The following is a 12,106-nucleotide window of genomic DNA, read 5'->3' as shown; positions in this document are numbered from 1 at the left end:
TAATAGCTATTATGACACAACAGGCAATCCAACAGGTCTGCATTTCTTCTCGTTTCCGAATGACGTCCAGCAGCGAATTAGATGGTGCAATCTCGTGAAGCGCCAGCGGGGAAAGGACGGATTCTTCATCACGAAGTCAACTTTTTTGTGCTCGGAACATTTTAAAAAAGAAGACATGCGAAAAACGTTGGCAGGTCGCTGGAAATTGGTGAAAGGTTTGTAATGTTTGTACAGTTATTTTGTTGCTTGGATACCGAAAGAAAATGCCTGCTTTGATTTTCGGTATTGTAGTGTTTATGCTGGGATATTTTTCTCCTTATTAAAAAGGTGACATTTATATTTATTTTTGCACTGTGGTCTTATACGATATCTGTGAACTGAATGTAAAATTATAAAATTATAATGTAAAATCATAAGTTTAGAAAGTGATGAGTTTTATTATTATATATAGGGGCAGAGCCATCTCGATTTAACTGGTCAGTACCGAAAAAAACACGGAAAATGCCTGCTAAAAGGGTCCCAGTAGCAACTGTGACAACTCAAGAGGAGTCATTTGAAGTTGAGCAGGAAGTATTTCACCAAGAAGTTGAAGCACCTGTGTCAACTGTCTGTGCTGCTTCATCTTCACCAGCCTTGGAAGAATCAGATGTCCTTAAGCTGCAACGGGAAATGGAGCTGCTGCAAGTACAATTAGCTGACTTGAAAGAAAAGCTAAGTGAAGTTGAAAGTGAGAGGGATATTTTATTGGCATGTCAGTTTTCAATCAACAAAATTAAAGATGATGAGTCTGCGGTTCTATTTTATACTGGATTCCCAAACTATGGAGCACTCATAAGCTTCTATAATTTTGTTGAACCAAAGCTGGCAAAGATGCAGTACTGGAAAGGAGAGAAATTGTTGAAAGAGAGTCAGCCATACCAAACAGATGATAACAGAAATAAACCTGGGCCTTCAAGGAAACTGTCCTTCTTGGATGAATTTTTGCTTGTACTTATGAGACTAAAGGCCGGGTTATTTGTTCAAGATCTCGCTGATAGATTTGGGATCAGCAGAAGCCTGGTGTCCAGAATCTGCATTACTTGGATTAATCTCCTCTATGTGGAACTAAAAGACCTTTTCCCATTTCCAGCGCAAGAACTGGTTCGCAAGAATATGCCGCAAGAGTTTGCTCAATATGCAACAACTAGGATGATTTTAGACTGTACAGAACTGTTTATTCAGCGTCCATCTGCAATGCTTGCACAGTCTGAGACATGGTCTGATTATAAGCACCACAACACTTGGAAGCTGTTGGTAGGTGTGACCCCAAATGGCCAAGTGAGTTTCCTCTCAGACCTCTGGGGAGGGCGAGTCTCTGATAGGCAAATTACAAAGGAAAGCGGCATTTTGGATTTGTTAGAGGCTGGTGACAATGTCATGGTGGACCGTGGCTTTGACATTTCTAACATTGTCCCTGATGGCGTTTCTATCAACATGCCACCATTCTTGGCTGGAAGAGAACACATGACTGCAGCAGAAACTGAGGAGACAATGAGTATTGCGTCAGTGCGCATTCATGTGGAACGTGCAATCGGCAGAATTAAGACTTATCATATTTTAGATGGTACGTTGCCCAACACACTTAGTCCATATGCCACTCAGATAGCAACAGTCTGTGGGCTATTGACAAACTTTTTGCCACCTTTGTTGCCACCAGCTAAAGAACCACATGTGCTTGCATAATGAAGCAACTAATGTTTGTTCTCTGGAGCCTGGGAATGTCTTGTAAAGAGAAATGATGTATTGATCACTTAAACCCTTAAGCCTAACATCAAAATTTAAATTTTCTTTTGGTCCCTCCTATACATTTCCTACAGAAGAAGTGGGGAGAATTTGTCAAAATATGAAGCAAATTCACTTTGTATGATAATGTCCTCAATTCTCGTGACTACTCTGCTTGATGTAACATTGTTATTGCAAGGAGAAATTTGATGCTGATCACTGTTAGGACTTAAAGGTTTAAGAGAACAGTGAATGGGCTAATTTTATTTAAGCTTGCAGCTATTTTATTTAAGCTTGCAGCCAAGCTCAAAAACTGATATGGTTCTTTTAATGCTCAAATTGATTTAGGCATAATCTTTCCTTACATTAAGAAATATTAATGTTGTCAGTACTTAGGGGAAAAAGATGATGTTGGGCATGTGAAATCAAGATAAGGTACCATTGTACATTGTGTAAATAGGGGAAGTGATTGACATGACAGTCAAATGCAAGTTAAGCTGTCTTTATGGGAAGGAGCTTCATAATTCGATTCTTCAAACATTTATTTTTCTTTTCTGTGAATACTAATGTTAATTATTGTCAATGGGCTCTTTTAAATGTTATTTTAAGACCACTTGATGAGCAGGAATAGTTTCCATATGGAATCCATCCACCGTGAATGTAAAGCAGTTTTCCACGTTGAACCCTCCTGGTTAACATTTCTGGAAAAAAGGCTCTCTTAAAGAAGTAAACTATCTTTGGAAGATGCTCATTCCAGCAACTAGCATCAAAAGAAATGTGTTCTATGAATAGAGGCTTGTCTTCACCAAAGTAAACTACAAAAATAATTCCTTTCAGGTCTAGGTTTGAACAATATAGTTGACCTTGGACTTGAATGTAATAGTCATGGTTTCTCTTTAACCTTATGGTTCCATCAGGTATTTTTTCCAAGCAAAAGGTTTTTGCTTTGCAGACTTTGTCGACGTCCATTCCTGCTTTACTAAAAGGAGATTTAATTTCCATACCCCACTTGCTGTTCTGATCCATGTTTGTCACAATCCTGTCCAAACTTGCTCCCAAGTATCGTTTTTTCCTGGAGACCAAAAGGCCAACCTCCTCCACTTTTAAATTGAATCCTTGTTGTTGCATTTCTCTCAGGTACAGTTTTACAGCCCTCTCCTCACTATCAATACCGTACTGCACTGCCTCTGTGGTAAAATTCGAGTAAAGCATTGCTTTAAGTTTTTTGGAAGGTTCCACTTTCGTTTTTGCAGCCTTTCCAAAATTTGACGCTGTCAAAATTGATTTTCGCTTGTCAAACCAGATCGGATTTTGGCTCTGTCCCCTTGTTGACATTTCGGTTTCCCTTATTTCCTCTTCACTGATAGTCCAGGATGACACGTGTTCATCCACCATGTCTTTAAAACGATTCGTTGCAATGTCGTAGCTATCAGTGAAGGGAATGGCAATTTCATTCTCTGTCACATTTTCTGAAGAAGTGTTACCTGTTCCTGAGCATTTCGATTTAATGTCATGGAAGAGAAAAAATGAACTAGATGGCAAACAATTTTGCAATGCACTACAAAGCTTTTTGAAGCTGTCAGGGTCTGTAGTTTGCTGTTGTGGGGCCCTTGGATCAAATTTTATGATTTTAGCCTGCGTGCGAATATTTTTCTTTCCAAATCTGATTTTTCTGATCAGTACTTTGTCAAGCGGTTTCGCGGCAACACTTTGGTTTCGCGGTACAATCCAGACTGACAGGCGGGACGTGCAGGTTAAAGGCTCTGGGTTTTGTTGTAAACCTCTCCTGGAAAAATCTTCGATGGCAAAAAGAACCCCTCCGACGTGATTACACTTTCCCTTGCCTTGCAATCCAAGTCCAGCAGGGCAAGTACAAGCAGCGCGCAAAACATCGCAAGTAGGTGAGAACTCTACAACAACTCGGTATGGTGTCTTCTTCATCGAAGGTAAAACATTCGCCCTAACGTACCTTTTGTTGTTGTGGTTTTTGCATTCTAACTTCTTAACATTTCCTTCAAAAAAGAACTGGTAAGACTTGAGTTTCTTGTAGTTAGTTCCCTTTAGAACGATATGACGATACTTGTGCGTGGATACCACAACGTAATCGTATAACTGAATAAAGTTCATTTCAGGTAAATTTCTTAGATCTGTCGACCATCCCAGTGCCAAAATCCTTCTCATCGTCGAATCGTATGTGAACTCCTCGTTGCTTGGTCCACTACTTCCAGTGTCGTCGCTATTCGCAGCTGATGGCAAAATCTCTCGCATCAGCAATGCGTAGACTTTTAACACCAAATCAGCCTTCGTCCCACCTGGCGACTCTGAATGGGATCGCAAAATAATGCGTAAATCCTTGGCTGTAAGCCGTTGGATATCACCGAGTGACACGATTTCCTGGTCTTTATATTTTAAAACCATTTCGGTGGAACGATTGCAAAGAAGAACGTGAAATCGCACTACAGAGGCTACTCCAACACTGCTATCAGCTGTTTTGAATCTTCCGCGACTCAACACTAACCTCGCTATCATGTTTGCGCGGTTACACATTCAATATGGCGCCGGGAACTGTAAAAAGGACTATTGTCGTACAAAATAGTTGAGGAGCAAACATCCATAAAGATTCTAAAAGAGCAGGACTCTTTGCTGTTGAAATCCCATGTATTGTTCAGTAACCAGGACGAAGTTCCTGATATTTCAAATATGGATGCAGAGGAGGCTCTTGAAATTGCCAAAGCAAGGGCAAGAAAACCAGGACGACGACCAACGAGTCGATCATCAATGGAAATTGGCACAGGGGAGGGCCGTTCCACTCGAGAAGTTGAGTTAATTTGGTGGCCAAGCTTATACTCAAGATCGCTTTATGGCAAATTGACTCTGCGTTTCTATGTTAAAAAAAAACTTCAATTTAGAAGTTGAACAATTTCATCTTTTGTTCCTGTTAACGCTTAAACTTTTAAACTTAAAACAACTATAAAGACATAATTTGCAACTAGGTCCACAAGAAAGTACTTGCAATCAATTATGTTAAGTGTTTCCGGATGAATAAGATAGGACTTCATAAAAGTGATTTCACTTTTGTGATCTTTAGTGTAAATCGACCCCAACAATTCAGCAAAAAGAAACACAAAAGTAGTTGTATCATGGCGGGGTTTGAAACATTTCCCCTCATTTTACGTCAAATTCTCATGAATATACGTTAATTTGGCACTTTTGTGGTCTGTTTTAAGCTTTTACGTCAAATAATCGTGAATTCACTATATTTTGGCACTTTCGGGGGTTTCTTTAACGATGTTTGTGGTATTCACGATAAATTATCGTGAATTCACTATATTTTGGCACTTTCGGCGATGCCGATTCGCGCTTTCACGTCAAATAATCGTGAATTCACTATATTTTGGCACTTTCGGTGGTTTCTATCTCTGTTTTTGTCCATATTTACGTTAAAATATCGTGAAGCCTCGTTAAATGCCATTTGTCTTTAAGTGTGTTGTGTGACCGCTTTGTGGTGTCTGCGGTTTTATGCAAATTTCTATCAAACCGGAGAATCAACCACCCAAGCGTGAAATCCTTTCTCCAGCCGGAGAAATAAAACCCGTCGGATGAAATAATTATTATTCAGATCACGTTGAAGTGAAATCCTTTCTCCAACCGGAGAAACAAAACCCATCGTGTGAAATAAGCTTTACGCTTTATTTATTAGATTATTGTCCTTTCGATTCATGAATCGCGAATCTGTTACAATGAAATTGATTGGTATTTATTTAGTTTCTTACTTGAAAGAACTTTCTTCTTCACAAATTTGTTTAATTGCCTGCATATTATCTTTAAAAAATGATAAAGGTAAATCCGAATGATAAAGCTTGGTATTATTTAAAACCAGTTTATGCAAACTTATCAAAAAATATATTTGAGATAGAGAATAATTTGTTTTTTTAAACAAGTCATTCATAGTACATTTAGAAACCTCTTTTAGTTCTTGCAGTACTTGTCCTTGAAGAGCAGAGAAGTATATTACCCTCTTTTTTGCATCTATCAATGCTTTGTTGAGAACACTCAATGTCTCTATGCAATCTTGTTCGGTATCAGTCTTGATTTCAGCATCTTTGTAATCTTTAAAAGCATCAATGTTTTTTATTGATGCATCCAAGATGTTTTTGACATCTTCTTTGCTCTTCTTCACCCTTTTTTTCTTTTCAACGCTTGGAGGTTGTGAGGCTTTGGTTTCTTCAGCGCTTGGAGGTTGTGAGGCTTTGGTTTCTTCAGCGCTTGCTCTACGAAGTAATTCAGGAAATCTTTGGGTTAACATCTCAAAAGCTTCATCAACTTGACCTCTGTTTTGATGATGTTCTCTTAACGTTAACCACACTTGTTCAAGCGCATTGCGAAATTCATAAAAACGATTTGCTTCCATGTCTCAAGTTGACAGTCGAATGATGTCGTGCAAAATCCCTTCTCTAGCTGGAGAAATGAAACCGAACTCGTCACATGAAACGTGCTCTGCATGCAAATGATTTTTTGTGTATGAAACCGGAATTGTGTGAAACGCGAATCACGAGGTGTCGACCAGCATACAATAGGCGATCACGTGAAACACTTGATTACGTTTCTCTTTAAAAAAATTATCTTGGTCACTAACAAACGAAAACGTTATGGATATTGCCAACTTCTCAAGAGATATGGATCTCAAACTCGAAAACAATCGGAAGAGGAGAAAAATTTATCAGACTGTACAAGATTACAAAGATGTACAGCAAGGTATTGCTATCCAACGCGAGAAAGAATTCAAACCGATTACAAAGGAATTGTCTAAGGTCAAACAAACAATAGACGAGCAACAAAACAAGCTCATTGCAAAATTGGACGAGAATCAAAAGGCTCTTACTCAAGATCTTTCGTTTCTCAAAGAGCTAGACACATTCGAAAGCCCACCAGATTCTCCGTCAGCTCTTGAACCGCCACCTAAACCGAAAACAAAAGTTCCCGATCCCGATAAAGATTTCAGCCAAGGCGAGCTTGAATATATTAAAAAAATCGGCTATCCGACACCTAAAGTTGCATTCAAACAAATACTTGAGGAGGAATTTGATCACGAAGGACTCCTGTTAGATGTGCTTGATAAAATCAGCCGAGCAAACCACACAAAGGCCGGTCTCTCGAAGAATAAAGAGAAAAACAGAGACCAAATCGAAGATATTGTGCGACAAGTCAACACGCTGAAAAAATATGCAGACCGAATAAATTTACTCGCGGGTGGTGACAAAATACTTGTCACGCAAGGTCAAGGTCTCAAGGGTCGCAAGCGTAAATATACACAGAAAAAACGAAATGCCTACAAAGTTGATAGCAACGGGTATTACGGTCGTCTTCGGTTAAACATCCCACGCTTAATAAACGAAATGTTTGTTGAAGCGGCTGACCCTTCAACTGGCTCTGTTGTGTTTGAGAGACAAGGTGACAAAGGCATCGTAGATCTCCTTAGAAAGAGAAATAATCCCAAAGCAAATTATTCGAATAAATCGAAGGAAATATTCAAATCAGTCACCAAACTCGCCGGCCTCCCGTTGCACAAATCGTCTGGAAAGGCGAAAATGACTGGAGGGCTTATATTTACTGATTTCAAAGAACTGAAAGACAAATTAAAGATGTTGACAGCCGCTAGAGAAGCGGGTAATGAGTCTATTCAAATTCGTAACGACATAATCGAGATTCTCGACTACATCTTGAAGAAAAACCAAATTTCGAAAAAACAATATAATGCATACTATCAAAGATATCTAAGCTGAACGTAATGGGTGAGCTTACAGAATTAATCGCACTAAACAAGGAATTGTTGGGATTGTCGTCGCTTCTTGTGTCATATCATAAACCACCGACTCCTATTAATCTCAGCTCTCTGAGTGCTTCGAGTGGTGTGAGCCACGATTTTACTACTACCTTCAACCCTGTGATGAAGTTAGACCCAAACACTACATACTATGTTGCTCTTGACGAGGTAGCTATGAGTTATTCGTGGAACAATATCAGCAACACCTACAATAACAACAAACTGAAATATAGTCACGATTCCGGCAATACGTGGCATGACATTCAATTCCCTAATGGGAATTTCTCGTATTCACAATTAAACGCTTATATCCAGCGAGAACTCGAATCTTCGAAGCATAGCAAGACCGGTATCGAGCTGAAATTCGTGCCAGCCCTCTTCAAATGCCTAATCGGCCTCGAAGACGGTTATCAAGTTGACCTACAGACTGGTGACTTTGGAGATCTTATCGGTTTCACAAAGAAGATTGTTACAGCCACTAGTTACGGTGACAAGCTACCGGATATCACTCGCTCGGTGGATGATATTTATATCCGCACAAATATATTATCAGAGAGCGTTGTCGGTGGAAAACAATCGGATGTTCTCTATCGATTTTCAGTAGATAATCTACCCCTCTCATACCCCTTTCATCTCGAGCCGAGGCAAAAGAAATATAGCAAAATAAACACGGGTGCTATCAGAGATTTGCGAATCTACATAACCGACTCCCTTGGGAGAGCGCTCGATCTTAACGGCACGGCCGTATCGCTAACACTTTTGCTAAAGTAAGCGTTTTCAAGCATAAAAAAAATAGTTATTTATATCATACACTGATATAAATAAAGCAAATCATGGTTCGAAAACATATGAGACAAGGTGCCGATGGCAAACTCATATTACAAAATGTTGATGAGGAATTTTCAATTCCTCAAGAAGGTGAAGGAATTTTTGACGTTCTCAAGAGTGGGGCTACAAAAGCATTTTCAAAGCTTACAGGTAAAGCTGCAAAAGAGCTTGCAACTAAAGCGGTGACGAAGGGGATTGAGAAGGGTGCTGAGCAAGTCGGTGACAAGATGGGGCAATTAGTTGGTGAAACGATCTATGATAAATTCTCAAAACGACCGCAAGGTGACGCTAGTCACCTTCCACAAGTCACACACCACGAAGCGGATGCGGCAAAGAAAAACGAAGGAGATAAGCTTGTAAAGCTGCTCCAACAAGATAAATCGTGGAGAACCCAAGCGTCAGATTCTAGTACCAAAGGTACTAAGCGTAAAAAAGAACTCACAGGGGTGTTTAGCGACTTTGATGAACTTTTTTTGTAATAAAAAAGTCTTGACCCTCAACAAGATCAAACAACAACAAAACAACAGTAACATGTCTCAGATGAGAACCTCAAAATACGCCAAGGCGTATGAGTATTACTCATACGATCTCGACACACCGTTGCAAGCGGCACCTGCCAATAATGCGACGCAAGTCAAGAGCGGTTATAAGTGGACTGTAGACACCTCTTCAGCCTCTGAATCTGTCCCCGACTGGTATAACGCTTTCTTTGAAATAGATCTCAAGATCACGAAGATGGACAAGTCAACCTACGGTGCGGCAGATGCTGCAGCTATTATCAACGGAGGTTTCAGTCTAATCGAAGATCTTAAGATCTCCTTTGATGGTACTCGGGTCCTCGATCTCCCCTCAGCCAACCACGCGGCAAATGTAAAGAATCTAACAGAGATGACTGATGAGCACGCGAAAAAGGTGGGGCCCCGACAATTCTTTTACAAGGATACGGCCACCGGTGCAGTGATCCAGAAGTATGCAACACTCGCTCTTGACGGAAACGCGCAAAACATTGCGCCTACTGACAACACGAATTACAACGAAGGCTTTGCCAAACGAAAGACTCTTCTCTCCGCAGGTGCTGAAAATAATATCCACCTACCACTCAACCGTTTTGAGTTCTTTGACTCGATGCAGGAACAATTAGCCCCCAACGGAAGAGTTTCGATCGAAGTAAGGCTTGAAAGCGATGATAATGTCCTGTTCCGAGCAAACGCGGCAGGCGCAGGGCGTTACATCATAACTAAGTTCAAATTACGGGTTCCTATCATCAAATTTAATGCCCAAGGTCTCAAGAAATATATGGAAGACTACCTGAAGCCTCACTCGTGGAACTATTTGCATGAAGAGGTCATTGTCTCTGATCCGCTTCGACAAGCAAACGGCACCTTCAGAATTACGAATGCGGTGAGACGGCCAAGACACGTGTTTGTATGGATCGTTAACGCCTCAAAATTCTCGGACCAGGAAGCAAATCCCCTTCTTTTCAACACCTATAACATCGCGAATGCTCGATACCTCACCAAAGCCCAGCTCAGAGTACAGAACGGGGAGCGTTATCCCGACCAACAACTAGACCCAAACAGTGAGATCACACGCGCCTGGTTAGCTCTGCAAGGGTATTCAAAGTTTACCAACAATCTCCTCTTAGGCCCCGCCATCGATCTGAAACAGTTTCAAGATCTGTACGGCATTCTGTACTTCGATCTCACTAAGCAGACACCTGAGCTACTAACAAGAACGACAGGCTTGGAATTTGAGTATAGTCTCAACAATTCTACGAACGCCGACTACTACATCTATGCCCTTGTTTTGAACGAGGAAGAGGTTAGTATTGATAATATGTCTGGAAAGGCAGCTATCAAGACTTAGATCTGATCACAGATCTCGTCTTTTTTTCTGAATTTATAATATGGAGCATATTATAAAAGCTATGACAACATACCACCCTTACGGAGTTGCCCTCTCAGAGGGTCAGAGAAAGAAGCTTGCTAAAGCCTACACTTCACAATCGGCTATCACTCTCCGCCTCTCGCACAATGAACTGAGTGGCCCTGACGAAATGATGTTGACAAAGACACAAATAAATAGGATTCAAAAAGCCGCGAGCACTGGCAAGGGGGTAGACCTTAAGATCAGCAAGACACAGATCAGAAAGGTTGCACAGCAAGGAGGAAATCTCTTCACGTCACTTTTAGCGCTCGGCTCGAAAGTGCTACCTAAAGTATTGCCAACTGTAACGAAATTTGCTACGAAGGCTCTACCTGGACTTGCGACAGGAGCGCTCACAAGTGTAGGTAATTTTGTCACAGACAAAGTCTTAGGCGCGGGGCAGACAGGTGGCTTTCTCATACCAAATGATAAAATTCAACAGCTCATTGCACACAAAGGCCTTCTCACCGAGAAACAGAAGAAAGACATCCTCGCTGCACTTACATCTGGCGGTGATTTGAAAATGAAGCCGACTAAGAAGCAATCAGGTGGTTTTCTCGGCACACTTCTCGCTAGTATCGGAATACCACTAGTTCTCAAAGCGCTAACCGGAAGTGGTGCAAAGCGAAGGGGGAGGGGGTTGCAAAACAGACGACCGGGTGGTAAAAACGGCGGTGCTTTGCAAAACAGACCGTATTGGGAGGGAGGACCACAACCATCACCGTGGTTTCCAACACATTTTGATGGACCTGTGACCATAGGACGAGGCCGAAAAAAACAGAAAGGCAAAGGAATTCTATTGGGAAAAAACTCACCCTTCAACGGAATACCACTACTGGGAGCTCTGCTGTAAAACCTCCCTTCAAAAACCTCCCGATAACAAACCTCGATATCGATGAGTGGGTTAGATATCTCAAGATCCCAAACTTTGGTGGCGTGATCTCGAGAGATCACATAAAAGATTGTAAACCAAAGCGGTGTTATGTGATTAACCTTAACGAGTCACATGAAAGTGGATCACACTGGGTAGCGATGTTTTTCGGTTCCGGCCTCATCTTATATTTTGACTCGTCCGGTTTACACCCGTGCGGGGAGGTTGTAATGCTTTCTAACACCTTCGGTGTAAACTATGCATACAACAACATGCAATATCAAGCTATGTTGAGTGTGTTGTGCGGGTATTATTGCCTGTGGTTTTTGAATGAGGTGAGTCGAAGACTGAAAGGCTACGGCCTTGCTCATAAGAGCCTGTACTCTGTCTTCAACGATGTAGTAGAACCTCTATCACACAGCAACACCTTGTCAAACGAGCACTTCATCGTGAACTATTTCACCTAGGCCTTTTTTTTGTGAAAGGTCTTTTACATAAAAAATCTCTTCAAATTATCTGAAGAGATTACAAAACAGGCAAGATGGGTTTCAGCGACGGTTATCACGAAGTCGACCACAGACAAGAGGGGGCATCGAAGGAAGGGCCTGAAGGGCCACCCGGAGCGAAAGGCGACAAAGGCGACACTGGTGCTACAGGCCCACAAGGCCCACAAGGAGCCACAGGCCCTGCCGGTGTCAAAGGCGACAAAGGCGACACTGGCCCACAAGGTGCTACTGGTTCTCGAGGAGCTGCTGGGGTAAAAGGTGACACTGGTGCTACTGGACCACAAGGCCCTCGCGGAGCCACAGGTCCGGCAGGACCTAAAGGCGACACTGGTGCTACAGGCCCACAAGGTCCGCAAGGACCGCAAGGTGGTTCATCAGGATCTAACATCG

General features: G+C 41.6%; 2 protein-coding genes across 2 annotated transcripts; one reads left to right on the top strand and one right to left on the bottom strand.

Moving 5' to 3' along the window:
* Nucleotides 1–870: 870 nt before the first annotated feature.
* Nucleotides 871–2,035, top strand: LOC148723355 (uncharacterized). Its single transcript, XM_088733985.1, has one exon. It carries the CDS (start codon nt 871–873, stop codon nt 1,720–1,722), a length of 852 nt encoding a protein of 283 aa, XP_088590111.1. The 3' UTR covers nt 1,723–2,035.
* Nucleotides 2,036–2,285: 250 nt separating this feature from the next.
* On the bottom strand, nt 2,286–4,337 carry LOC111324676 (uncharacterized). Its single transcript, XM_022928287.2, has one exon. The coding sequence runs from the start codon at nt 4,306–4,308 to the stop codon at nt 2,341–2,343; it is 1,968 nt and encodes a 655-aa protein (XP_022784022.2). The 5' UTR covers nt 4,309–4,337; the 3' UTR covers nt 2,286–2,340.
* Between the last annotated feature and the right edge of the window lie 7,769 nt (nt 4,338–12,106).

This window comes from Stylophora pistillata, chromosome 9 (assembly GCF_964205215.1).
Source record: "Stylophora pistillata chromosome 9, jaStyPist1.2, whole genome shotgun sequence".
In the NCBI taxonomy this organism is placed as follows: Eukaryota; Metazoa; Cnidaria; class Anthozoa; order Scleractinia; family Pocilloporidae; genus Stylophora; species Stylophora pistillata.
Note: the sequence above shows the minus strand (reverse complement) of the source record. Positions and strands in the feature narration are given on the sequence as shown.

Bases quoted from the DNA above. Each gene is read 5' to 3' on its own strand.
- LOC148723355 (XM_088733985.1), top strand. From the start codon at position 871: ATGCAGTACTGGAAAGGAGAGAAATTGTTGAAAGAGAGTCAGCCATAC.
- LOC111324676 (XM_022928287.2), bottom strand. From the start codon at position 4,308: ATGTGTAACCGCGCAAACATGATAGCGAGGTTAGTGTTGAGTCGCGGA.